Below are 27,793 nucleotides of genomic sequence, written 5' to 3' on the forward strand. Positions count from 1 at the left end.
AGGTAGTGATAGGGAGCACTGTGGAAAAAAAACTCATTTATATCGGTTAAAATTTGTATTATTTGTAATATTCCCATTTTGTTTTGATTCAGTGAAGTCTAATTTATTGCATTTAAATTTCCCATCCGTGTTCTTACCCCTAGAATCCCTTTAGGGTTGCTGTAGGGCAAAGACGATGCACTTCCTACAGGTCGCCAGTCTGTTAAATAATCTTTCAACAAGTCTGAATGGATGAGGCTCAGTGATCAACACTACACTGTCTGTTTCTTTACTTTCAGGAGGAATTTGGTCATTTTATTTGCGTTCCAAATTATGTCAAGAACTAATCATTAAATAGCATCTGTGTTGTGGTTTTAAGATGAACTTAATTCTTTAAGCAGCCTTATATAATTGTCCGATCAACCACACGGAGAAAAAGGTTTCAAGCAGATTACATCAGATTACATGGCAGGTTCTTCATTTGTTCTGGTTGAAAATGTCAGATTTGAACAGATAATGTTCAAATTGGTGATATTGAATGAAGCATTTAAATAGATGTCTAAATTTTTTCTATTTTTTGGACCTCTTTAAATAAAAATTCAGTTGTTATGTTTTTTTCATGTTCTGTAGCTGTAATGAAAAGCAGCCAAAAATATTTAATAGAAAAACAAATAGAGGAGTAAATTTGAGGTTGCTCAGCTGTCCATTTTGGACATTCTTTTGTCAGTATTGTACTTTTACCTCTTTTGCATAAATAAAGTTTTTCTGTTTTAATTTGTTTCAACAATTATGTTCATAAGCATCTGATGAATCTAAGATCAATGTAGCTGAGATTTTTTTCTAAAACGTCACACAGAGAGTTGATGGCTCCAACTGTCCTTCCAGTTATTAATTCTACATATCTTCAGTTTCAAGAATTCTTTGGCTTCAACTCAATAAGATTAATATCTGTTCCACAACCATAGAACGCATCTTTCAACACTGTTATTTAAGAAACAAGCTGATGTGGAAAGTTATGGTTAAGTAACCTGTTAAATAACCTGTTGTCACCTGACGAATAATAATCCCTGCCGTCATTATTCTGTGATGGGATCTTTTTGGATGAGAAGAGTACGATGGCAGCGGTTAAACAGTGTTGCCTGGATACACCTATGATGTCACCTCCTTGAATCCTGTGCAGGCAGTTTATAAAGGATACTGCGACAGCTCACTGCTACAACAGGAACAGACAAAAAACAGCTACAAAACTATGAGTACAGAAAAAGTTCATCCGTCTGCCTGTGAACATTGACTGTGTAAGTGCAACTTATTCAAGTCATAAAAAAAACTTCATAAAAGTGAATTTTACAGACAAATGACAGCTGAACAAAAGAGCTTTTAATCATATGAACATCTTTCAAACATCTTTGGTTCGTCAGTCGGCTGTAGGTCATCATCTGCATGTTTTCTCTCAACTATTTCACAGTGGAATTCAAGCTGAGTACAAAACCACTGGAGTAGTGTATTCTCCACACAATAAGGCACACTTCAAAGGCTTAATTTTATTTTAAAAACGATATAATCTGTAGCACCTTTAATATGGATTATTTCTGGTTACTCCTGTTGAAGTGATTTAGAGAGGTACACTGCACTCTAACAACATTTTAGCCTGTTTTTATAAGAGTTACAAAAACAAGGTTAGATGCTAACACAGCTAACGTGTAGCAATTTCAGATTGTGTTTTTTTGAATGGGTTATTAGAAAAGTTGGGAGTTATCGTAGTCACAGTAATGTTCTTTTTTTAGCTGCATCAGTCTGTATTTTTACATGTTGCAAACAATGTTGAGATTTACAGGTATTGCGCTAATGTAGCTAACACTTCTAAAATGGCTAACATGTAGAGTGTTACCAGCAAGTTCTGGAATTACTGTCAGACTTATCTCTGACTCTTATCTTACTTAATGCGCCCTATATATGGATTAACTCTGGTTACTGATGGTGAAGCATTTCTGAGGGGTACACAGCGCTCTGTCAAAATGTTTGGTTGGGTGTTATTGTGAATATGCTAATGTGGGTAATGTGTAGTTTTGTCAAACTGTGTTTTTGACCCGGTTGGGAGTTAGCCATTTCACAGTAACATTTATTTTAATATTATCAGTCTGTTTTTTATGTGTTATAAACAACAATGGAAGTTACAGCAATATGCTAACATGGCTAACATGTTACAAGCTAGTTCTGCAGTTACTGTGAACGCCGTTAATGAAGTCGGACAGACTGACAGATTTATCTCTGACTTTTTTGTCTCGCTTAATGTGCTTTATAGTTTGGTGTGCTTCATATATGACAAAACTTTGAACCTCTCATTGACTGTGCGCCTTATAATCCGATGTGCCCTACTGTGCGGAAAATATAGTTATTAAGACACAGTAGTTGCTCTAATGCAACTTTCATTAATACACATTCATTCAAGTTTATCATAAAAATTTAAACATCTCATCAGTGTAATGAGTTCAATTCTACCTCATTAATAAAAAGAGGAAAAGACAACATGCACTTTCAAGTGCACTAATAAATATGTAATAAAGGTATCTGTTAAAGATATTAAATATCATGCATGCCACATGTTGGAAAAGGCACTTTAATAACATACATATTATGTGCTATATTGGTGCAACAAAAATAAGATCAAACAATAAATGCTGTCCTCTGAAAAATGATAGAGGTTTGGTTAGTTCTTTCTCTTAATTTAGGCCAAATTTTTTGCAGACAATTTACCATCTGCAGCGAAAACCTCGGAATCTGATAAAGAGCGCTGTAGATGTGGGAATCACTTATGGCATGTATAAGTGTTAGTCTTTCTCTCTGTGTGCATGTGTTAACGGCGTCACCGTGGCAACCAAAGTGGCACTGTCAAAGCTTGCAGCCGAGGAAGAGGAGGGTGGTGGGGGGTGACCTTGGCTTTGACAAGTGCACACAGCTGCATCCATCTCCCTCTTTCTGTCTCCATCCATCCATTCCTACAGCCAGCAGCCTCTACCCCCCACACCACCACCGCCGCCTCAGGCTGCTGGACAGGAAGAGAGCTGGAGTTTGTGCCGTCCTCCTCAAAAACCGTGAAAAAAAAGGCTTCTTCCACTTACTCCCACACAAACTTGACTTTGTGTGAAATTAGATTTTTTTTAAAAAAAGGTGTCCAACTGTCAGGCGGGAAGGTTACTGGGATCGGAAGCAGGAGGAGCAAGTCCCGCCTTTGTCCTTCTCCAACTGAGGGGTGATGGTGTCGGGGACCTCTGACTGGAGCATGTCGTTCTCGCTGGAAATAATGTGCTTCACCAAGCAGTTCGCCGCCTCATCAATGTTGATGTTCTCCTGGAAACGAGATGAAGACGAATAGATTAAAAAGTATTATGTCACATTCATGTTATTTATGGGAAGAATATGGGTATATTTGTTCAAATGTCAATGCTATTAGAGAAAAAGTCAAATTTGGTTTGATGGAATTCAATTAAAACACATTATATTCAGATAAATTCAGTTAAAGTTTTTGCTCATTTCAGTTTCTAAAGAAAAAAAAATGAATTATAGGTGTTACACTGCAATAATTATGGCCAACTTTAAAGTATAAGAGTTAAACATAACTTTAACTCTACATAACCATCTGTGTCATATTTTATACACACATTTCTGAGAACCCTTTTTCACCAGATGATCCAAACTTTCTTTAAAAACACACAACTTGGTCTGTTTTCTGCACTGTAGTTCATTATTACTCCAGTAAAAGGGCTTTTCCTGCTCATTTCAAAAGGAAATTTGAAAAATACTTGTGGCAGAAAACATTTACCGAATTTTATAACATTTATGGGGAAAATAACCCGTATGTTGTTATGTTTTTTAAGTGACCATGTGCTGTGTTGAAATAATTAATTGATCGATGAGTCTTTATAATACAATTACATCATGTTGAAAATGTGTGGAACAAATTTGAGACAGTGGGTAAATAAGGCCTTTTTTCATGTTAGTATTTTTGCATCTTAAAATAACATTTTTGAGAGCAAAAACGTTGCAAATCACCCAATATATCATAATTGATACTGTAAATCTCATTAAATAAATAAAAAGATAATTCAAAAATGTTTGTATTATCGTCAAACAGTTTAAAGAATGTCTTAATTACAAAAAAAAATGAATTTTATGTCAAATATGTGATGTAGTTGGCTTTACAAGGTAGAAAGGCAAAATTTTAAAGATAATTTTTAAAAAAGTAGATGTTTGAGAATGCTTTGTCCTCAATTAAACACAGAAAACTTAGGATAGTGATAAATATTTGAAATTTTATAAATTGTCGAGATTAAACTGATGCTGAACTAGTGGAAGCTTGCTGTGTAAAACAGTATTCCTTCTCTGCACTAATTTCAGATTCAGAATCAAATATTTGACTCTATCAAAGACACCAGAAAGCGTTTCTATGAGTCCCGACTCACATGCATGCAGAACAGGTTCAGTACTGATCCAGATAAGAGCTTGAAGTAACTCTTCTGACTGGTAATAGTACTTAAATTACAGCAGCAGTCACAAGAACATTCAGCCTCTAAGATCTCACTTCAGTGAAAAGCAGAACAAATATCTTTCAGTTTCTGATCAAATCTATGCAACAGCTACACTTATCATACTACAAAAATCTACCAGTGGTTTTCACACACCGCATTAACCTGTGCATAATTTAAAAACTCCAGTACCAATTAATTTCCTGTTCATTGGCTGATTACTGCTCTGGTTTCAACAAACAACACAAACATTCACAAGGTTATTTACAGGATTCTGTGTGAGTTGCTCCTCTTCTCTTTTAGTTTAGCTGCATTAATAACTAATCAAGATGAGAAGCTCCTCAAAGTCCAACTCCAATCATCTTTTGATCTAATGTAAAAGTGTTTTTTTAATTATGATTATGTCGTTTTAGGTGAATAAACTGCTGCTTTCTAGGACATAGTTTCTGAAGAGCGGCACTAGTTCATTACAAATTCACCTCTGAGTTGTGGGTAGGACTATAGGCGTGGAGTAAGCCTCCCCTGACTTCCCATGATCCCTTTGTTTACACACACTTCCACTAGCTTACTACCCTTTACAACCCCAACCTGGCATTACCGGTGCAACAAAAGTGATGAGAAATATCGCAGCTATCCAGTCGTAGAGTTTTGAACCAAATGCCGGCTTGGATCAAGAAAACCAAGGCATACATACAAGTGGTTGTGTCAGAATTGACTGTAGCACGTCATCACAGCTACAGGCTTTTTTAAATGGCATTTTTCCTCTGCTCCTGATTCAAAAAATACTCAGAAATGCCATTTTGAGCCTAATTTTCTTGATATGTATCCTCCATCATTAGAAAAATGATACAAAAACATGTTAAAAACACCAAAAAACAGAATATTCATCTTTAAACTGCGAGTACAATGAAAAAAAAACTGAGTCTAAAGGAAGCAGGAGGTGAACTCAGGTTTCCTAAATGAGTGTCTCGGGTGTTAAAGTCTATTTTCCTCCCTTCCCACCCACTCGTCAGATTCCTGGCTGCCACAGGCGGGCCTTGAGCAGAGTGTTGGAGTGTAACCCACAGCACACTGATCAGACACTTAGCACTGCATTCTTTTCCACAAATTAGCCTCAAACAAATCAATTGTAGAGTAAATTAACAGTTTCCTCTGTATGATTTAATACTTTACAAAGATTTTTTTAAGAAGTTAGCCTCATTGGATTTAAAAAAAAAAAGTTTTTTGTAGGAAATCCCAAGACAGGAATCCCAAAAGTGTTTTTGGAATAAAGTTGCAGAAGGAAAAAAGAAAAAAATATTTTAAGAGAAGGCATATTTCTAATTTTCTGGGTATGATTTAAAACGTCTTTGGTTTAAACTGGTGAAATACCAGCTTGACTGTATGAATGTAATCAGAGTACTCATCCATGCCTGTCTGGACCTCGTGCATGAGCATGTGTGTGCATGTGTGTGCATCCCAGCATGTGACCAGCAGATGCTAGGGAATGCTGATCTTTTTGCACATTATAATGCAGAATCAATTCATTTTCAGAAAGGTTTCTCAGCTGACGTGACTGTGGAACGATGGCGCCAGATCTGCTCAGACTCCTGCTGGAATGTGAAAAAGCCTCTGAACTTGGTAAAGCCAGGGTCTGACGTTAAAAGACACTCAAAAACACACATTCTTGAGCAGACAGCATCAAAAGATTTATTTTTGCAGGAAATGTAATCAAAAAGGATTCAAAATATGAAACAAATCCTTTCTGACTCGAGCAGCAAGTGGAAAAGAAGCTCTGATTTATTCCCTCCACATTCCTGGATATCTTGTCTGGATGACAGAGCACCTGATGTGCAGCTGACCTGGAAAAACAGAGGGAACGTCTGCTGAGTCTCTGCATGAAAGCGGCAGAGCGCTGTGACTGAATTTTCATTCATATGCAAATGCCGAGGCTGTGAAGTCTGCTCACTTGAAGAATACTTCTCATCCTGTAGTGGCATCCTGGCAGAATAATCGGCTGCTGAGTCAGAGAGTCAAGGATGCCAGCTGCCTCTCAAGGACATGTGAACAGAGCGTGCCGGCTGACACGCCAGCGTGGACCGCCACTGAAATGTGGTCTTTCTGGATGTGTGTCGGCTGCCTCACCTTGGCAGATGTCTCGAACCATCCCACGAAGCCGTTCTCCTGGCAGAACTGGTCCATCTTTATTCCGTTATTGGTCAATACATCCCGACCTTGGTCACATTTGTTAGCCAGTAGCACCGTGGCTACATGTTTCCCGTTGGCAAGAGTCACTTTGGAATCCAAGTCCTCCTTCCACTTGGTGACAGCCTCAAAGGAGGCGGGCCGCGTCACATCGAACACGATGAACGCCCCCATGGCTTCGCGGTAATACACGCGGGTCATGTTGCCGAACCGCTCCTGACCTGGAAAACACAAACGGACACGCAGAAAGGGACACATCAGGAGTTTGTTTCAGATGCACCAAGAAAAACGAATATTTTCCATTTTTGATGGATGTTATTTACAGAGTGGCCTTTACAGGAAAAATCACATGTTACTAATGAGTCATGTGTTTTACTCATGTCCTCACAGCCACACTGGCAAGTGTCACTCCACACATTCAGATACACACATTTGCATTCAGGTTCTTCCTGTTGAGAATCAGCAGGGAGAGACCGATTAGACGGATTGAGGCAGGACGAACCAGCAACAAATGCATCTTTTGCTCATTTTTCTGCCAGAATTCATGAAGGGGAAATTAATTTGATAAGCCCAGATGACGAACTACAGCCAAACTAATGTTCTCCTCCACAAACTGAACCAAAGCACAAACAGCCCTGGAGGGATGCTTGCTTATAGGCACAAAGTCACGTTCTGGGCTAACCAAAAACAACTCCTCTGAGCAGGTGGGAAGGGTCGGCAGCAACAGCTGGCAGAAGGACAGCTCCGCTCAAGAACAAAAGGGTCAGATTCTCCTACAAACTTATTCTCTTTTACAACATTCTCAGTCTTTAAAGAAAAAGGTGACCCTCTCCAGATCTAATAAAGAATGAGAGGTTACATGAACAGTCATGGACTTCAAAAAATCCACAACAAGATGTTTGACCTTCTGAAATCCTTCATTTCCAAATTTCAATAATCCTTCGGACCAGCTTGTGTTCACAAATCTTCTTTCTTAAGGCGCCCTTGAATTACTATTTCACTATTTTAAATTACTATTTCAATTTTGGTACTCAAAAATGTACCAAAATTTACACACACCTAGTACCCGGTGAACAACCATCACCCAAATTTATGACATCATAGTGGGCAAACAGAGAAATGAATGAGGCCAAAATCTCTTGTGCGGTTTTATTTTCTTTCTAAATCCACTAAAACGTAGCGGCCATTTTGTGGCAAAGTATGCAATTTAGCAATTTTTACATTTTAGCAAAACAAAGAAAAAACTTGTTCTGCAGTTCATTAGAAATACCATTCTGGTTTGTGGGCGGGACTGTTGGTGCAGAAATTAGCTGCGCTCGTATCCCATCAAGCTTTTGTTTACACTCCCTCACACTAGTTTACAGCTGCTCACATCCCCAAGCTAACATTAGCATAGCCAAACAACGGCACACAATATTGGAGCTATCCAGCTGAACAGGTTTGAGCCAGAAACCAACTCAGACGAGGAAAATTAAGGCGCTAAAAGATCTATTTGTCTGCAAGTGAATGCTTCAGAATTGGAGTGGAAAAGGAAGGCTTTGGCCTATTACCCCGATTTATGCATGCATAATTCTTGATTTGTAACTCATATAATACACTATGTGTACAAGTAAAAAAATTACAAAAAAAAAAAAAAAAAATGGAGATGAAGCTAACCGAAAAGCCGCCATTTTGAAAAAACTTTTTTTTTTCATGATTTTGTCAAATGAAGCTCTGACAGGGTAGCCGAGGATGAAAGGTGTGAGTGAGGCAGCGAGGAAAAGTAAAAGGAGACGGCAAGACAAGTGGTGGGTGGCGCCTCCAAGCCACACAACTGCGCTTGCAGTTGTAAATCTCCTGTGGATTTGTATTTATTGAAGTGAGAATGATGTTTTCTAAATGTACAAAACACCAAAATATCCCTGCAGCTACAATAAAACAATAGTTTTCTATTAGATACTATTCTGAAAAGTCAACTACACGTTTTAAGCAAATAAAAACAAATAATAAAAAGAAATAGAAAATATACTTAAAGCTTTAACAGTCCAGGCACAAACACACAAGATGTTTATTTTATAAACAAACTTGTGAATCAGGCAAATTGCTTTAAAAATATATCTATTTTTGTTAGAAATATTCAGGAATTTAAATCTAACTTGTTAAAATCCTCACTTGTTTTTACAAACATTTAGAAAAGTGTAAACATTAATTTAATTAAGTGAGAATTTTGCGTTTACATTTAACACCTGAATGTATTTTTAAAATGTTTGTTCTCACAAAATAAGACTGTTTTACAAACTATGGACAATAAAAAAAGTTTTCTCAAACCACTTAGTTTAATGTACACAGCTGAACCCTCAGAGCTAGTCTCTGAACTCACCAGTGAGTTTGACGATCACAATGACGTCACTGATGCTCTAACCAGCTGATAGGATAGTTTTCATTTAGAATTTAATCCAAATATTATTTACTTTGAAATGTAGGTTTAAAGCAAACATAGCGAATTATGGCACACACTTGGGGTACCCTGGAATATAGCCCTGAAACATAATGTAAAGAAGAGGTTCACTTGTTTTTTTAAAATACATTAATCACATTTTTTGACCTTATCTTTGTTTTGTTTTTGTATTGAAACATTTTTATTTTATCTTTGCACATTTACACTTAAAAAAAGCGTTTTTGCTTAATTTTTGTGATTTCCTATTACTTTTTGCCTTGTTTTACTTTTTAAAATAAAGGAAAACTATCTTTTATTTGTTCTGGTTGTAGCTTTATATCAGAGGCACATTTCTATTCCATCTTTAAAAAAAAAGCTCAGATAAAAAAATGGCAGATAAAACGTTAAATTCTTTTTTTAGGTTTTTTTTCTTAAACAAAGAACACACACAAAGCTGAGAATTAGTGCAAAATAATGACCGAAAAAAACTACAGAAAAAAAATAGAGACACTTTTTTCATAGGGGATTAAGGTCAGGTAAGGGCTTCTAATGTTGTAAGTTTAGTAAAACTGAACTCTGGGGAAAATACACCAAAAACATAAAACTCATTGCAGAGTAGCAGAAAGATAAAATGTTTAATAAAATGTTACTCTGTGTTGAGTTTTTTTGTCTGAGTTCAGATTTATTTTCGAAATATAAAAAATATATATATAAGGAAGGCCCCACACTATTGAGGGTTGAGAATATTTGGAGTGAAGATTGCAGTTTCACAAAATTATTAAAAAAAAAACATTTCGAGTGAGAGCTGAAACGTGACCCCAAAGCCTCAAACCATGAGGGCTCAAGGACTCAGGAAGCTAAAGTGCTCCACTCCCATATCCTCCACGATCAGTGTAAATTCATGAGGCGGAATCGGATACGAAACCAACGAAACGAGCTCTGGACTCGTTCCATGTGAGCTTAAGGCCTGATGAACAACTTCTGTCACCCTGTGAGCCCAGATCTCAAAACACACGAAAATAGAAAGCTGTTTATCCTGAGAAAAGCTCCAAAACAAACTGGTGATTTATTAGATTTGTGTCAACAAATCACTTTAGAGTATCATTAATCCTCTCAAACTGTGGGTTTTGACAAAATGAAGAAAAAAAGGACCATTTTTAAAAACATCTATGCAAAATGTATTTTTGGTTTGATTCTATGTCATGAAATCTTAATGAGTCATTTTGGAAAAAGTTCAGATCAGAAAAATGGCTGCAAATCTTTCTAATATTTCAACTGTGGGCTGCAGCACAAAGATAGATATTTTTTCCCTTTGAAAAATGCTCTTTAGCTTGTAATAAAAGCTTTCTGTGTACAAGGTCCAGGGCCTCAAATCTCCTTCACATGAGTTTGAGACACATGACTGCTTGCGCTCGCCGGAGAGAGCACTCAGGAGGGGAGCGAGCAGCAGGTCAGAGGATTCTTCTGAACCTCAGCCGACACTCATGTGACACCAAACTGCTGGAGCCTTTAGGTTTGTCATCTTACCCAACGGCGTCCCGGAGCAACACAGAGATCATTTCTGATGTCTGAGGTCGCCACGGGGCAAATACAGCAAATCCAAGGGTTTTGGTTGAGAAAATAAAAGTGTAGTGAAAGGGGAAAAATCTTCAGGTAAAAGTAAAAAGTCGAGCATTGCAAGTTGGTACTGTAAACACTCTGTAATACATAAGTGAGAGGTCATATGACTGGTCTGTGTTGCCAAACAGCTTTGAAACGGGAGGTTGTAGCCAATGGCAACACGGCAAAAACAATCCCCATTAATATAAGTTAAAAAGTATTAAAATTTGAAAAAAAAAAATGTTTAAATAGGCAAAATAATTGCCAAAAATTCTAGTCCCTATGTTTTCTTAACCCTTTAACAGTGATAGTGTTCTTTGATTTACTGTAATTATTTGATATTTAGCACGATCAATGTCATTCTAGTAGATTTTGAAGGAGAAAAGCGGCTTTTCTCCTTCAAAATCTACTAGAATTACATTGATTGTGTTAACGGTTGAAAAGTTACAATATTTTTTGTTTAAGAAAAACTTTCTCAGTCATATTTCTCTTGCAAAGATAGTGTCTTTTTGTTTCTTAAGTGTAAGGTAGTCACAAAAGACAGATTTTTTGTCTATTATTTTAAGGCTTTTTTGTGTGTTTTAGCAGGTGTACCCACAAAAATGAGTCAGAACGTCAAAGAAATGTAAAACTTTTAAATTCGGCGCTTAAAAAATCACTCACTAGCTTTAAACCTGTGTTTTATTTATGGAATTAAAAATCATTAGTTATTAAAATGTAAGTTAAAAAAATCAAATAATATATCAGCTCTGTAATTTTTTACATTCAAAAATATTAGTTTTTTATTAAGTTAAATTTCTAAGTTGAGTAACCATCAACTCATTTTTTTATTTGATAAAAGATAATAATTATAAATGTAAAAATAATTGCATGTTAAAGATGAGGCCCTCATATTTTTCTGAGTTATGTTTGAAGTCTTTGAGTTGTGTTTTCTCTCTGTACCTGCGATGTCCCACAGCTGCAGGCGCACCGTCTCCTGCTCCCAGTTGAGGACTTTGAGAGCGAAGTCCACCCCGATGGTGGCTCGGTAGTTGGGGCTGAAGTTGTGGTGCACATACCGCTTGATGATGCTGGTCTTACCCACCCCGAGGTCTCCTATGACCAGGATCTTGTAGAGGCGCTCCTTGTGGTGGTTGTTCTGCATGGCGACCGAGGAGGAGGGCGAGAGCTGCGCATGAATCCACTGTGGAGGAGGAGAGGAGGACGCGGGGGATGAAGGCGGAAGGGGGCCGGGAGGACTGGAGGTCTGGGGAGTGAGAGGCAGAGGAGAGGAGAGAGGAGGCTGCTACAGCCCTGAGCCACGCGGGGAAAGTGGAGCTCAGGGGTGTGGGTCCTCCTTGTGACCGACCCGCTTCCAGGGAGGGACCGTGTTGCGCAACAGCAGCCTGTGAGGGAGATCCAGGGAGATGGGAGCTGACTGACCCACAGAGGAGAAGAGTTTAGTCCTCATGGCTTCATGTAGGCCCGGGGGCCGGATCCGGCCCTCCAAGTAATTCTATCCGGCCCTCCAGATCATTTTATTTTATTGTTATTAACGGCCTGATGTTATCTTGTTCTCTTTTCTAACTTGTATAATTTTGACGAAATATATTTTTATGAAGAGTAAAATATTAAAAGTAATTTAAGGTTTAAATTGATTTATTCTGGAATAACGATAACTTTTAAAAAGTTACTGTTTTAAAGTCTTAAAAATTGGTATTCTGCTACCCTTTTAGGACTATTTTGGCATTTAGTAACATTTTTTTAGGCTATTTTGAAGTTAGGCCAATATTTCAGCCACACACTAAAGGTTTTGCCTTATTTAGGCTTTTGTACAAAGTTTTTTTAGGCTGTTTTGGAGTTTGGCTAATATTTTAGCTGGCTATGAACTTCAGCATTTTTAGCTATCCGTTTGAGCATCTTCAGCGGCCAAATTCAGCTTACAGCATTCACACTAGCATTATCGCAGGTAATGATAAATATCTAGTTCATAATTATTTTTAAAAGTTACAGTTTTAAAAATTTAGCTTTAGAGCGTTCAATAAATGTTTATCCTGTTGGATTTTGGTCCCTTGTGCGATTGAGTTTGACACCCCTGATGTAGATGATTCTGATCTCATTGAACACAACATGTAGTGTTTTGATGAAGGTGTTAATTGTTAAGGTTACAAAACCTACTGGTTCTCAAGGCCGGATATAGGCATATTTCAAGGGGGGCAATGTCCCCTTAAATGCTGTGATTGCCCTCCAGTGGGATGGCCTGCACAATTAACTAAAAAAAAACACTGCAAATAAACAAATAAATAAATAAATAAAAGACAAAGACAAAAAAAGCTAAATGCAGCCTCAACAGAGCATAAACCAGTTCCAAGTTCAATTAAGACTACGGTCATATTTTTTCACAGGTTTTTTAATTCGGCAGATGGAGGTTTGGGTTGCAACACCATAATAATCGACTGATAGGAGGGTTTTCAAGGTCCCCAAAGTTGTCTGAAGTTCATCCGATTTCAGACTGCCACCATCCAAGACATTGTACGGTAGTAGTGCAGGCACTTTGACAAGAGCATCATGATAATCATAAATAAATGGAAATGTTTTTTCAAGAAGTCAAAAGTGGAAATTTAAGTGAGTATGAATCTTTTACTGAATTTTGGTCCACTCCTTTTTGCAGGATTTTTGTTTCCAATTGTCAAACATATTATTAGTGTTTTGGCACAAGATGCCTTTTTAAAGCCTACAGTATCTCAATCAAATTGCTGGATTTTGACTCGTCTTTGTTCTGTTTATATGAAGCCTTTCAAACTTTTGTTACAGTTGGCATCATTGTCCTAAAATCCTAAGTGAGCTTCAAACTGAGATCCAAAACTGATGACAGATTTGAATCCTTTATGATGGCAGAATTCATCCTCGCATTTACTCCAGGAAAATAGCTCCAAATCATCACACTACCACCCCCATGTTGGTTACCTGAGGACATGCTGCATCCATCAACTTAAACTTGTGTCTCCTGTAGATTTTCCGACTGTCTGGAGGATTAGTTTTTAAGTCTTTATGCTTTTTTTTAAACAGCAGTTTCTTTTTTAATGGAAAAAAAAGTAAAACTGCAGCCAAGTCTGGGTAAAACTTCTATTTTTTTTTTATTTAATGCATGAAAAGAATTAAATTTGTAGAGCATAAATAGCTCTACTTTTTCTGCTGATCAAATATTAATAACCATTAAAATCATCAGCTAAAACAAAAGTAAAGCCATAGGGGATTCTGTAAGAAACATTTACCCACATCACACACAGTTTAATCATTTTTATTACATCAAACTTTAAAAAACGATGAGAAATTAAAAACAAAATCATCTCATCCCAGTAGATATCCTGCATGAATTCTCCTGAGAACCAGACAATTGTGGCAGCCGTGATGTCATCACAGGCAGCAGGAGCAAATTCTCCTCTTTGCCTTCCTGAGAAAGAAAAAAGGGTCTAATTTGTTCAATGACAATCAAACACAGACTCTTCAGTTCCCTTCAAGTGTTGAAGCTTGTTCCAATCTGCTCGGATTTAAGTTGGCACAGGCAGTTACAGCTTGATTCGACACACAAGTGATTGGTGTAATCAGCAAACATCAAACCAAAGACGGTGATGAAGGCTCCACTTTAGAAGCTAATCCAGAGAAAGATCGGATCGTTGGAAGTCTAAATGACTGGATTCCCTTTTACGTCACGTAAACTTTTAGTTTTTGTTTACCAGTTTCTATGTATGCATTTTTTTACATTCAGCATGTGAAAACAAACAGTAAGAAAATTAAAATAAAACTCCTGATTTAAAAAATTTGGATGAACATAAAATGTGAGATCTGACCCTTTTATGTTCGTTTTTACTCCCTTTGAAGGATGAGCAAGAAAAGCAATCGACCTGATTCTAAAAACCCTCAAGCAGCACATGATTATTTTTTTTGCTTCTAGAGTTTGGGGATGGGTGTGGCTGCTACAGCGATGCTCTCGATGGAGCACTCGTCACTCCCTCTGCGGATGCGGAAGAAGCCGTCCTCTCCCCAGCTGGTTCCCCAGCTGTTCTTGACAATCCAGTACTTCTGCCCAGTCTTGTGGCAGTGGCCGTAGCCCACCAACAGCACAGCATGGTTGGTCAGCTCGAATGGATTGAAGGGGTCTGCGAGGCCCGTGTGGTGGTAGATGCCCCCGGAATAGTGCATGAAGTCAGGGTAGACCTGTGGACAAACACCAAGGCTTTAATGTCTCACTCCAGTCATCTTTTGTGACCATACCATAGTCGGAATGAATACTTGATTCTGATTGGCTGCAGGGTGTGGAGTAATGTATATGTACTTTTCTTTGTAGCTGCAGGGCGAGATCTGAGCCGTTACCATGACAACCTATTGCACCACGTATCCAATAGTCAATTTTTTTGGGGGAAAAAAAAGTTTTATATCTATAAAATAACTAAATTAAAGTACCGGTACTAAAAATTGATTGAATATAATTTATTAAGTAGGGGGCCATGGTATAAGCAGAATAATGCCCTTTGAGGAAGGAATTATCAGGAAATAATAATGGGCATGCGCTTCTATTTAGTAAGTGACCATGGTATAAGCGGGATAATGCCCTTTGAAGAGTGCATTATCAAGAAATATTGATGGACCTCTGCTTTGTGTCAGATGGTGCAGGCTTCTGTGTCATGCATTATTTCTGATAATGCACACCTCGTCAAACATTATCCTTTACTTAAGCAGTTTTTAGCCAAAATCCAATCCAAAAACCTGTGTCGTTTTCTAGAACATACTTTCTTCAGAGTAGCATTATTTCATTAGAAATTTGCTTTTCAGTTGTGGGAAGGAGAAACTCCTACCTCTAACCCCCTGCCTGTTGCTGAGAGCTCTTTGTTTACACACTCTCCTGTTAGCTTGTAGCCCTTCACACCCACAACACAACAAAAATGATGAGCAATATTGGAGCTGTACAGTTTTGAGCCAGATACCAGATCAGACGAGGAAAACGAAGACGTACATGGATCTCTTTTCCACATCACAATACAATCTTTATCAATATGCTCCTGATTAACAAAAATTCGAACAAAGAATCGAATTTTGAGCCTTTTTTTTTAACATGTCCTCCATCATAAGAAAAATACCACAGAACACCAAAAACGCCATTTTCAGTGGAGTTGGTTCTTTTTATGGCATTGCTTAGTAAAGCTGCAAGTGAAAAAACTAATGGAGCTGTAAGGGCGATAAACAAACCTCGAAGGCGACCGCCATGGGTCCATGGTGGACCAGCTCTTTCATCATGGCCATCTCACTGCAGCCGCCGTAAAATCCACCCACATACTTGTAGTCCGCCGTGTACAACCGGCCACAGTTTTGAGGAACACCGCACGGAGAATCTTTGGCAGTATATGGAAAGCAGGACTCCTCCACGATGCCGAAATCCTGAGAATACTTCCCAATCAGGTATGGGAACCCTCCATCACAACCTTGGAAATACAACAAGAACAAAAGTTTTTAGGCTGTCCTAACTTTCTATTTCAGGGAAAAGATGTAAGATAGAAATGCTTCATGAAAACACATCGCAATCATGAGGTATAGATGGAATTCCAGACTGTTGTTAAGGACATAAAGTATGTAGTAACAAAAAATTCAGACTTTAGGGATGGACGATCTGAAATCCTTAGTTTACCTTGGGAGTATTCGGAGCAGGACACCACTTGTTGAGGACTGAAAACGGGAGTCTGGCTGTTGTTAGTCAGGATTCGAACACGTGCCTCCAGCATTCCCATGGTGGCAAAGGAGTAGCAGCTGCCGCATGACGCTGAAACACACAAACAGACATTCGCTGTGAGAAACATAAGTGCAGATCATGACATTATAAGTCAGATAAAATTCCAAGAAACGACACTCCTAAAGGAAAGTCCAGAAGGGACTTTTTCCAGTTTTTCATCATTTTACAAATTTGCATATGTTTTCAGATAGGTTATAACGTATATCAGCAATCTGTAATCTCATGGGATGAAGGTTATAGGGGTTCACCAGCTTGTAGGATTCAATACATAAACTGTTGTCAAACGCTATAGTTGAAGATCTCACACACCCAATAATATTAATCTACGTTTGCCCTTTGCTTAAGAAATGTCTTTTTACCAACTAGTTCAGTATAATGAGGGTGACATTTTTGTCAAGAGGAATTATAGAGGCTGATTTAGTGATTTTTAAGAAGAAAATCAACCCATGGAAAGGTAATGCTTTGATAAATGAAGATTTTAGACATTTTCTTATCACCCTGTGCTTTGGCCCAAAGAATAGTCCTTTAAGATCATAGAACTCTAAAAAATTGTGAAGGTTTGGGTCATCAAAGTGGATGATTTTAGCTGAAAATTAAAAGACTAATAAAAAATAACTAATAGCTGTGCAATTCTGAAATGCACAAAGTACAACGTTTGGACTAGCTGAAATTTTATAAATGATGACTAAAAACGTCTCAGTTGTAGAATCACTGTAAAGTGATTTTGTTTTTGCATTTTCGGTCCTAATTCTTTTCCATTTCTGATTTGTTTTGTAATAAAATGGGGGCTCGGCTGTACACAATGAGCATCATCTTTTGTGAGACCAGCCACATGGATTTACCGTTTCTTCAGACTCACCAACCTTTGTAAACAGCGACACAACCTGAGAAATCAGCTTGACTCATAACACTGAAGCAACAAAAAAGGCTCCAAATCCCTGCAAAGTGGCTTAGAGAGCTTCTATAGAAAGTCTAATGCTCTCTCCAGATCCTTCAACCCTCCAGCAGCCCTGCCAGACACTCCAAGTACTCAGCACGCATTATCTCCTTTTATGCACACGCCAGGCTGTTCACAAACACACAGGTGACCAATCATGCCAAGAGGGAAAGAGGCAAGAGTGCTGCTCCGTGTCAAGCCTCCAGTTTCTTAAATGTTAAGCAACTGTTTTTTTTCTGGTCTCACAAGCCTCTATAAAGAGCTGGCATCTTTGGTGACTAAAGGATGCTCAGGTTTCACACAGTTGATGTAAAAACGTCATTTATAGTCACCTTGGTTTCTCACAGGGCTAACAAAGTTCACACCACCAACGTTTCTCCAGTCCCAGCTCTCAGGCAGAGCTGCAGCCACCTTGGCCAAGTCGGCAGTCACGGGCGCAGGGCGGACACGCCTGCAGAATAGAAAAACAAGGAAGAGTCCTTCATCAACACTCACCTGGAGACACCACAACCTTCAGCCTTAACATTTTTGAAGCACAAAACTATGGAGAGAAAATAGACTCACCTCGATTTGTGCGTGCATAATTCCTGATTTGTATGAAATTTTAAGATACGCTGATAAGAAAACTGATGACTCAGCATTCTAGCAGCATTTAAATGGATCACTTACACACTAATCTTGGAGATGTGTAGAGTCTCACATCAGATTTGTGCATAAATATGGTTTTGCGTGTGCGTAACAAATGATTATTGCGTACTTTTCAAAGATGTGTGTGTGTAGTTACTTTCAAGCTGTTGTAATTTTAAATTGTATTTTTTTTTTATTTTTTAAATTGTTGTACTTATACACATAATGTATTTAAAAAGTTACAAATCAAGAACAAGAATTATGCACGCACAAATCGAAAGTTACACACAAATCAAGAGTTACACATTCACGAAAATTTTCTCTCCAAACAAAAATGCTGGCTAAGAGTAAAAGCTCTAAACTTTGGATTTAAAAAAATCTATAGAAAGACAAATCAAGTTTTCAAATGTAATTTTTAAAAAATATTTAAAATCAGTTTTTTCATTCACTTTAAGCTGATCCCAATTTGACCCCATAAAAATGATCTAACCAAGAATTAAGATTTTAAGAAAAAATGTGATGTTTTCTCTTGAAAAACGTTCCTAATAGGATTATTTTTCTTGTAAAACAGACAATAGGACAATTTTTTCATAAAACGAGGATCTTTTTACTTTCTTAAGATTCTATTTTTGCTGTGTAATTAGCAAGTAAGAATGAAGGAAATTCTTTCACTCGGCTTATATTAAGCCACAATGTAATGGACAATAAATTAATAAATCTTTCTTAAATTTAGCACAATTGTTTGTCACTTTTAATGTAAATATGGTGGTGTGCAGTAGGGATGCAACGATTCACTTTCCCCACTATTCAGTTCAGTGGTTAACATACGCTTCAGGTTTAAAGAGAGACTTGTGGCATCCATGTTAGATTCTAATAAAATGTGCGCTCAGTCTAAAACACAAACTTGTCCAGTGGAAATGCTTTGCACGTCTGCTTTGGGCTGCAGGAACAATGATTTAGCCTTTGGTACGACTATAAGCAAACACTCACACAGGGACTCGAGAGGCGGGCCCCCCCGCTCTGTAGTGCAGCTCCTGTAAGGTGTAGGTCTCGTGCTCCGGGTGGGGCGCGGCCCTCCAGGAGTTTTGCACAGAGTTGATTAACTGGATGAAGTCCTGGTTGAGTTTGTACGGCTTCTGGAGCAGCCTGGAGGAGGAAAAACAACACAACCGGTGAGGATAAATGATGCAAAAAGGCGCATCTGTGTACATCTGTTGGTAAGTATAGATAAAATAAATCGCATGTATTTCTTCTCAGTTCTAATCAGATTTTTCCGAAAGATACACAAATGTAGGCTACATCGTTTCAATCAAGAGGAAACTTGAATCAAACTTGCTTTGAATCCCAATGTGCTGGGGGTGTGACTGATTTTGATGACTGGATTATTGGAGACATATGACATAAATATAAAGATTCCCTTTTTTGACCTTTTTGCATCAAAGCAGTTCCAGTTCCAAACTTGGAACCAGTTTTCTTCGTTTTAACCACCAAAGCGCCTGATCTGGACCATGAAAACAGCAGCCGCTTTGCTGGTCCAGATCAAAGAACAAACTTCCATCGGGGGCTGGGGGCGAGGATTGAAGGAGCAGCACCAACTTTAATTAGCATCATGTTTTGAAAAACCGGAGCTGGTGTAGCCTCGACGCTGCAGAGGAACTCGTTATTCGCCTCTCGCAGTGTTTGATTTATGATTTTAGCATTTAAACTTTCTGTGTCTTCATTTAGATGCTCGGCAGTCTGCTTCTCAGGTCAAAAGGTCGCCGTCTTTTGAGACTCTCATGAAATATAATGTGCAAACACGAAAGGTGAATTATGATGTGTAAACAAAAGGAGAGATGCTGTTGCCAAAGATAATTTCGGATTAAAAATACATCACATTTCTGAAAAAAATGACAAACACAAATTTGCAATATTGCATATTTTCTAAATAAGTTTCTAAAAGTTTTTTTTTTAAATAAATAAAAAAAAACAGTAAAAATGCCATTCTTAGTTTGATTTCTGCCCCAGTGTGGAGTCTCTCTGCTCCCGTTTGGGGCTTTTTCACTCAGTCTACCAGCAAAATGCTTCCAGTTTCTGGGAAATTCTGGAGCTGTCAGGCGTGCACTCTTCTTTTGATGCCTTTTAAATGAGGTTTCGCTCCAGGGACAGACGCAGCCGTGGCAAAATGTTCAGATTCTGCCTTTTGAGTCAGTCCATTGTGTTTTTTTGAGGTCTGTTTCAGATCCTTATCCAAAAGCAAAAGCCCAAAGCATGCTGAAGCCTCCACTACAGAGACATCCAAATTTGATTAAAGGTTTTCACAGTCATGTGATGTCTCACAACAAAAATGACAAAAATGGCAACAAAAAAAAAAAAATCAAAGAAATGTCTTTTGTATTGGGGTTCTCCTGACTTTTTTCAAAGCTCTTCCAATAACTGCCACTATTTTGTGGACAGATAAGCTTGAAAGCGGTGGCAGCATGAAGGCTGTGCTTCTGGTAAACAGAACCTGGAGATAAGTCATTATGTTTGATTGAACTGTGGAAGCACAGCGGGACAGACAGTGAGCTGCAGTGTTCTGATCCATCTCATTTGTGATGTCGCTTCAGAGATTCCATGTGAAAACCTCAGTCGTGAATTTGCATCTTGGAAAGAAAAATCGAACCAAAACTTCTGAAACCCCCTGCAGAAAACAGTTTTTGTGCAACGCCACATGGTAGTTGTCATAATTTAAAAATCAATTTCTGATGATTTTTCTTCTTCCTAAAGAAAAAAAAAACTTCAACTGGTTTGAAAATCATTTTTGAACACATTTGAGGTACCTAAAAGTTCCTCAAGTGTGGTCTATTTCCTGCGCGAGCCGCGAGCGTTCCGCATCAATTCAGGCAAGAAGTTACGCCAAAATCTGGTCAAATTTCAAAATATAACCAATTTTTCACAATAAAACACAGCAATTTACAAATGTGATCATATTTTTGTATCTAAACAGACTGTGTAAATTAAAATAAACACACAACGCACATAAAAAACATACAGAGATCAACACAGCATCTCTGCTTCCGTCTCTATGCAGAATGACAGAGAAAACTTTAGTTTTTTGGGGTGTACGTGTTTGTGACAGGAAGTAGTTTTAATTTGAAATGTTGCAGAGTTAATATAGATATTAATTTTCAGCACTTAAGTCCAACTGGCCATATTAAGATTAATTTTCACTGTCTGTAAGGCTCCACACAAACTAATTTATTTATGGAGTTAGAGTTAAAGTTACATGCAAAGAAGCCAGAAGTCTTTTTTTTTTTTTTTACAGTAATAACAGAAAATTTAAAATGAATAAAATTGAATAAAAATATAGTGTGAATATTTTTATTTCCTGTATGTCAGAAGTTGCAAAACCTGCATAAATTGATTTTGTTATTTAAACAAAAGCATCTGTTATCAATACAAAAAATATCAAAACAATTTTTTACATTTTATCCATTTTCATGAACAAGGATATTATGAGTGAGATCACTGAAAATTGAGGCCAAATCCAAACTAAAAATTAAATTGCCTGATCGAATACCAAATAGTTACTGAATACCAAATGTTGAGTTTTTTATTATTATTTTTGTATTAAAAAAATAGCCCTGAATAAATTGTAGACATGTTTTTTCAAATAATTTGATTTTTTTATTTTTTATTTACTTCATTTTATCATATTATTCGCCTTTCCAGTGACCACACCAGTGGTTTTAATTTATATTAGGCTAGGGCTTTAAACAAAACAAACGTTTTCACTTTAAAAGTACCTCCAAACTGTCGACATTTTAAAGAAAGCTCATTGATGCACGTTGATCAATCAAAATTGATTGCATCACACCCTACTAATCAACTATCTCACTCCCACTGAAGAAAAAAAAAAGTTTGTTTTTTCAATATTCGGCTAAAAATATTCAGTACATTCCTACATGAGATGTTTTATTTTCAAGGAAAGTTGATTCGTGAATGCTGTATTAATTTGGGAACTTTTTACTAACAGTTTTACCTTTAAAGAAAATGTATGTTCTTAAATTACAAACAATCTTGAACCCACATGAAAGCTGTAAAATGATCTGGGTATAATTTGACAGCTGTGTTTCGATATTTAACACCTTTAAGTTAATCTTTGAACTGGTTTCATGGCTGAGGTGGGATACTCAAAACAAAGTGCAACTCTGGTGTTCTTACAGTGTTCATGTTATATTATTTCTTTATACCTGATGTTCGGGATGGGCTTGTAGTCTGTCCGGCGTGGCACTGACTTCACCTTCTTCCCCACAAAACAGCCCCAGTTGCGTCCCAGGACATCATGCACCCACCCTGGCAGGGTCTGGTCACAGTAGCTGGTCACTTCAGAGCCTTTCTGGGAGTACTGAAGACGAGAGGACACAAACGGATTAGAGTTTTTATTTTTATCCTATCATTATTTCAAATTTTAGTATTTAGCCACATTAAGATATTTCCAAGTCAAAAATGTGGTAGCTGAGACAAATCAAAGGAGAGTACTGTAAAAATGAGGAAGTGGTAGCAGACATGGATAAACCATAATGCAGATTATAAAATTAATGTCTGTGACACTTCCTACTATGCAGTGTCATGTGAGCGATGCAGAAAAAGCACATGACCACCAGAGGAACATGCCAGGAAACTGACAAATTGTGACAAGTTCCTTCCACCTAGTGTCCAAAAAGCACCAAAAATATATTAATCCTCTTTGATTTGATGGGACATTTTTGCCACAAACTATCTTTTTTTCTTTTTTTTTACCTTGAAGAAGGCAAACCACTTGTAGCCTCCAAGAACCACCTCAAAGCCCTGGTTGTAGATGAGGGTGAAGAAGCCGGTGTTCCCCAGCTCATCTGTGGCTACAGACAGTTTCTCCAGGGTCACAGTCACTGAGCTCTCACTTGTAGCTGAGGGAACGTGTCATAAGTCCAGAAAAAAACATGTTATTACACATTTGTCTCATTTTAAGGAAAATTCAACTATTTACAAGATAACTTAATTGGAAATGTTTTGTATTTCTGGGAAAAAACAGGCCTCAGCATGTCATATAACTGTAATCTGAACAGTTCTTTCCCACTTTTTCTTTTTCCTTCCTTCAGTAGAGTAGTTATTACCTTCAACAGAGCAGTTGACGGACTGGTCGTGTCCCCCCTTGGACACCTGGAACACCCAGGTTCCCAGCAGGTCCTCATAGGTGCAGTTGGCTGGTGTGTCACCCCAGGCCCCCACAAGCAGAACCAGGAACACACAAACTCCACTAAGCTTCATCCTTTTACCAAAGCTAATGTGTCTGTCTAACACCACAAAAACTCTGGGAAAAGTCCCTCAACATGAAAGCTTCAGCTCCTCCTGCACTGCTGCCCCGTTTCCAGACAGTTTTGACTGCAAACTGACAGCTCTCTGTTGGAGTTATCTCAACAAGATAAGTCACTCAAGACCTCCTTAAAACTGAGCATGCGCAAGATTTGCTGCTCGGACAATAAACTAGCAAACACGTATAGCAGACGTAGGAATGTATATTGTGATAGTAAAATAAACCTTACTTTAAAATTATAAGTTCACAAGGAAAATATCTTAAACCTAATGAGTGCAGCGAGTTTGTCATCCAGCCTTTTCATAACAAATAAACGAAACAGGAACAGAGCTGAGCTCGCGCTCTTGTTCCCTGTTGTTCTTTGTTGATCTTTATGTACTTTCGTTTTCCTCGTCATGTGACCCACCAGCATGTGAGCATGCGCAGGGGAAGTTCCCGGTCAAAGAGTGCTACAGCATAAATGAAATCAGGTTTTTACTTTAATCATTGTAAACAATGACTAATCAGTTCTATGTCTTTATCTTAATGTCTTTATTTCAAGCATATTAAATAGTTAATATGATTAAATCAAAAATCAGTCTTTATAAAGTCATAATCATGATTATAAGGAAATATGGACTTAAATGTAGATTTAGGGTTATTATAGTTTTTGAAATCTCATATAAAAATTTATGTACACATTTACATCAAGAGTAATAGTTGTTGTTACTATTTTATTATCATAAATTTTATAATTCCAATGGTTCCACATTCATACATCCATATTAATATTGACAAAAGTTTCCAGTTTTTCCTCTTGTTACTGTGATACCAAAGCCTTGAAATGTGGTTTCACCCTTTGAAATTTTGAAAATTTAGCACACACATAAACACACAAGTGCACACCCCATCATTTGTGTTGAAAACCACATGCCACCTATTGACTGTATACGGTAACAGGACCGAGTAAGTGTGACATCACTTAGAAGAATGGCTTACTTCTGGTCCATGAATGAAGTTAATTCAGTCGCCATTGTTTTGTCATCCAGACATCTTCAACAAGCACTGATTGTTCTGAGTCAGTTTTGAGTCAACATTTCTTTGACCACCACTCTCGAGAGCCAATCAGATTGTTGGAAGGCCACACCCCCACCACTTGAAAGCAACTACACAAAATCTGTCAATCAAACATGTCCAACGTTTGACACGACTCCACCTACTTTTATTGACATCCTATTGGTCAGCTTATAACTTATATACCTTTCACTAAAGAATTGAGGATTGTCAGGAATTTGTAAAAAGAAAATGAATCAGAGCTAGAATGGTTATTCTGACAATAGAATGACTGAGTAATAGCTGTTTATTTCAGTATAGAAGTTGACTTCTTTTAACCAGCTACTACTTCCTGTTTGGAATGCCAGGGGAGGTACCACTTAGTCCAGTTCTCCATATACAGTCATTTACGGTCATCTGATAAAATTTTGACAGTATTTCCATACAATACTCAACCTGAGTATTTTTTTTTAATGTTGTCATTTTTATGAATGGACTAAACCAGGGCTGGCCAACTCTAGTCCTCAAGAGCCGCAACCCAACCTGTGTTCCAGATCCAGCACTTCCAGCAGAGTCAAGTGATTCCACATCCTGAACACACCTGATTTAGACAGTCAGCATTAAGCAGTTCAGAGAGATCTGGAAAACCGTCAGGGTTGTGGCTCTTGAGGGTTAGTCAGTCCTGCACTAGACTAATCACATTCTACACCTACCCATTAATGATCAGTACTAACTCGGATGCTCAATGGAAAAATGTAGAAACAAATTCTAGAAAATGTTGAGTCATCCTGGGTGACTCAAAACTGTGACCTTTCAGATACGACTGAAAGAGGAAATAAACTCAAAACAGCACATTCATGTGTAAACAACACAACTTTATTTTGAAGGCCAAGATCTTCAACTGTAACTAAATACGCTAAATACTATATTTTTTAATTTAAGGGTTTTAAACAATATTGAAACATTAAAGATGAAGCATTCAGATTTATGTGTTATAGTATTTGCAGGCTTCCAGTACATGCTTTTTGATATTTGCTTACATTTTCCTCATCTTTATCTTCATTGTTAGACATTTTTTCCCCTTTGCCTGTTGTCTTTCACGCAGTAACATTACCACCTTTTGCTGCGCTGTGATGCACAGAGTGATAAGTCAGACTAAAAGGATGTGGGTTTGAGTTTGTTGTGTGGTTGCTCTCCACAGAGTGAGGTTTGCCACTTCAGCCCAGCGGAGCTAAAGTGACATCTCTTACATTTGCATGAAGCCCTCTGAAGAGGCTCGGCGGTCAGCAGAATGCGAACGCCTACAGACAAGAAGAGCAGAGGGGGAATGCAATGTTTTCACCTCCTTAGGACATATGTCCACGCCCACACATGGGGAACACACGTGTCAGCACATCAACATGTTTGTTTCTGTCTTGGACAGTTCTCCAGCTCCACAAAGCCTAATTTTACTGTAAACAGTCCTCTGGACTTGTGATGACCTCAGTTTGATCTCCATGGTGACAGGGGGTCCCCATCAACTGGTGTGGAGTCAGTCTGAAGTCCTCAAGGGGATGGAAAAAAGAATATGGCCTGACACTCAAATGCACTGGCTCCCTTTCCCCTCGGAGGCTTTATATTTAGTGCACATCTGACTAAACCAAACCTCATACAGTCATGGCCAAATTTATCAACACCTTTGCAGTTCTGTCAGAAAATGCAAACTTTCTCTAAGGAAATGTCAAATACTCACACAGAACTCGACTGGACAAATTTGTTGGCACTTTTTCAAAACTGTAAGAACTAATGGATCAGTTCATGAATACCTCAGTGCGCTTTGAATTCTGGGAGAGGTCAAAGGTGAAGGCCTCATAAACAGAAGTCTACAATGGCAGAAGCCAAAGGCTCGTTGGTGTTGCTGTTTTAAAATGCTGGGTCCATTTAGGTGAAACTGCCAACATTTGCACCAAAATAGTGATTACCAGTAAAGAAAAGACTTTTCAGTTCCAGAAATCTGAACTTTTACTGTCAGTCAAGTTTTGCTGCATAGCGACTCCACTAGTACAATATATCTCTAATATATCAAAGTGGTTTATCATGTCGGCTTAATACTGAAACAAGTATAAATTCTCCAGTTCAGTCATAGACATATCAAAAGCATGGCATGCATACCTAGATTTCTCTTTGTCTTCCTTGACTGGGATGTTATTTGCATCACATCTGTTTCATAGGTAAGCACCTTTCATTCGTTAGCAGATCAACAGGCAAACTGTATTTCTGCAGCTGGTCCTGCAATTTTACCTTTGACTATGTATCATATTGGCTAAGTTTTGGCTTAGTGGTCGCCATGTTTGCTGTCCAATGAGACCTCGACCTTTGAACCTACGCACAAATATCTGTGAACTCAATCTTACTTCTTTTTAAAAGTGATGGAATGGAATCCTGAAATCTGACGATTACCAAAGAACACAACGTATGGTTTGAACGCTCTGTCTCCACTGGAGGTCATGGGTCTTCCAGCAGGACAATGAACTGACTTTAAGACTTTAAGAAGCTTTCAGACATGCTTCTGAAAGAGGCTACAACGAGTTCAGACGCATCAGAGGAGAGATCTCTGAGCATCAGTTGGAAGAGGTTCCACTTAAATCTGAAGTAGTTGAAGCAATTTGGTGAGGTCATGAGTTTGCAAAAAGTGTGTCAAAATGTTTGTCCATATATGTGCATCATTCTATGAACTGTGACTACAGTAAATGTATCTTGATCTTTTCTTACTTAATCACAGGATTTCTCAGGGAGTAGAATTGAAAAGAAGCAGCATCTTCACTGATAGTCCAGATTTCTTTATACCTAAAACATTTTTTTACCAACAATATGTAGTGTTTTTATCAGAATGTATTGTCCTGTGGTTTATGTTGATGCAACACACTTTAGAAACAGAAGGAGATTTCTCGAGAATTAAAATAAATGGTGATGTCTCAGAATCCTCTTCCTTAGAAAGAGGAACAAGTCAGGAGTGTTGTATTTCTCCACTCCTTCTTGCCTTATGCATCGAGCCGCTTAGCCAGTGGATTAGACGAAGACATGATATCATAGGAATATTAATGATGGGAACAGAACAAAAATATCAAAAATGTTTGATCCTATAGTTATAAAAATGTTGGAAGAATATGGCAACTTATCAAGATATAGAATCAATGTGTGCAAAACTCAAATACTAACACTAAACTACGACCCACCAAATACAATAAGAGATCAATTTAGATGGAAGTGGGGAGCCGAGAGCATTAAATAATTGGGTATTGTAATACATCGAGATACTAATAAGATATGAATATTTTCAAGCTACATATGGAAGGGTAAAAAACCTCGGATCAAGCATGAACAACTGAAACAGGAGAAGGGTGGAATGAGGCTTCCTGCTTTCATAAATATTATA

The 27,793-nt window shown here is 37.9% G+C and overlaps 2 protein-coding genes across 2 annotated transcripts; both read right to left on the reverse strand.

The window, feature by feature from the left end:
* Positions 1 to 1,334: 1,334 nt before the first annotated feature.
* Positions 1,335 to 12,204, reverse strand: rab38a (RAB38a, member RAS oncogene family). Its single transcript, XM_024276570.2, has 3 exons — positions 11,644 to 12,204; positions 6,627 to 6,907; positions 1,335 to 3,327 (listed from the first exon to the last, which is right to left on the reverse strand). The coding sequence occupies exons 1-3, from the start codon at positions 11,843 to 11,845 to the stop codon at positions 3,172 to 3,174; spliced, it is 639 nt and encodes a 212-aa protein (XP_024132338.1). The 5' UTR covers positions 11,846 to 12,204; the 3' UTR covers positions 1,335 to 3,171.
* A 1,761-nt stretch (positions 12,205 to 13,965) lies between these two features.
* Positions 13,966 to 23,610, reverse strand: ctsc (cathepsin C). Its single transcript, XM_024276569.2, has 8 exons — positions 23,147 to 23,610; positions 22,794 to 22,939; positions 22,244 to 22,398; positions 19,020 to 19,175; positions 17,735 to 17,853; positions 16,364 to 16,495; positions 15,928 to 16,160; positions 13,966 to 14,898 (listed from the first exon to the last, which is right to left on the reverse strand). Exons 1-8 carry the CDS (start codon positions 23,298 to 23,300, stop codon positions 14,632 to 14,634), a joined length of 1,362 nt encoding a protein of 453 aa, XP_024132337.1. The 5' UTR covers positions 23,301 to 23,610; the 3' UTR covers positions 13,966 to 14,631.
* Between the last annotated feature and the right edge of the window lie 4,183 nt (positions 23,611 to 27,793).

The sequence above is a fragment of the Oryzias melastigma genome, linkage group LG13 (assembly GCF_002922805.2).
Source record: "Oryzias melastigma strain HK-1 linkage group LG13, ASM292280v2, whole genome shotgun sequence".
NCBI lineage: Eukaryota > Metazoa > Chordata > Actinopteri > Beloniformes > Adrianichthyidae > Oryzias > Oryzias melastigma.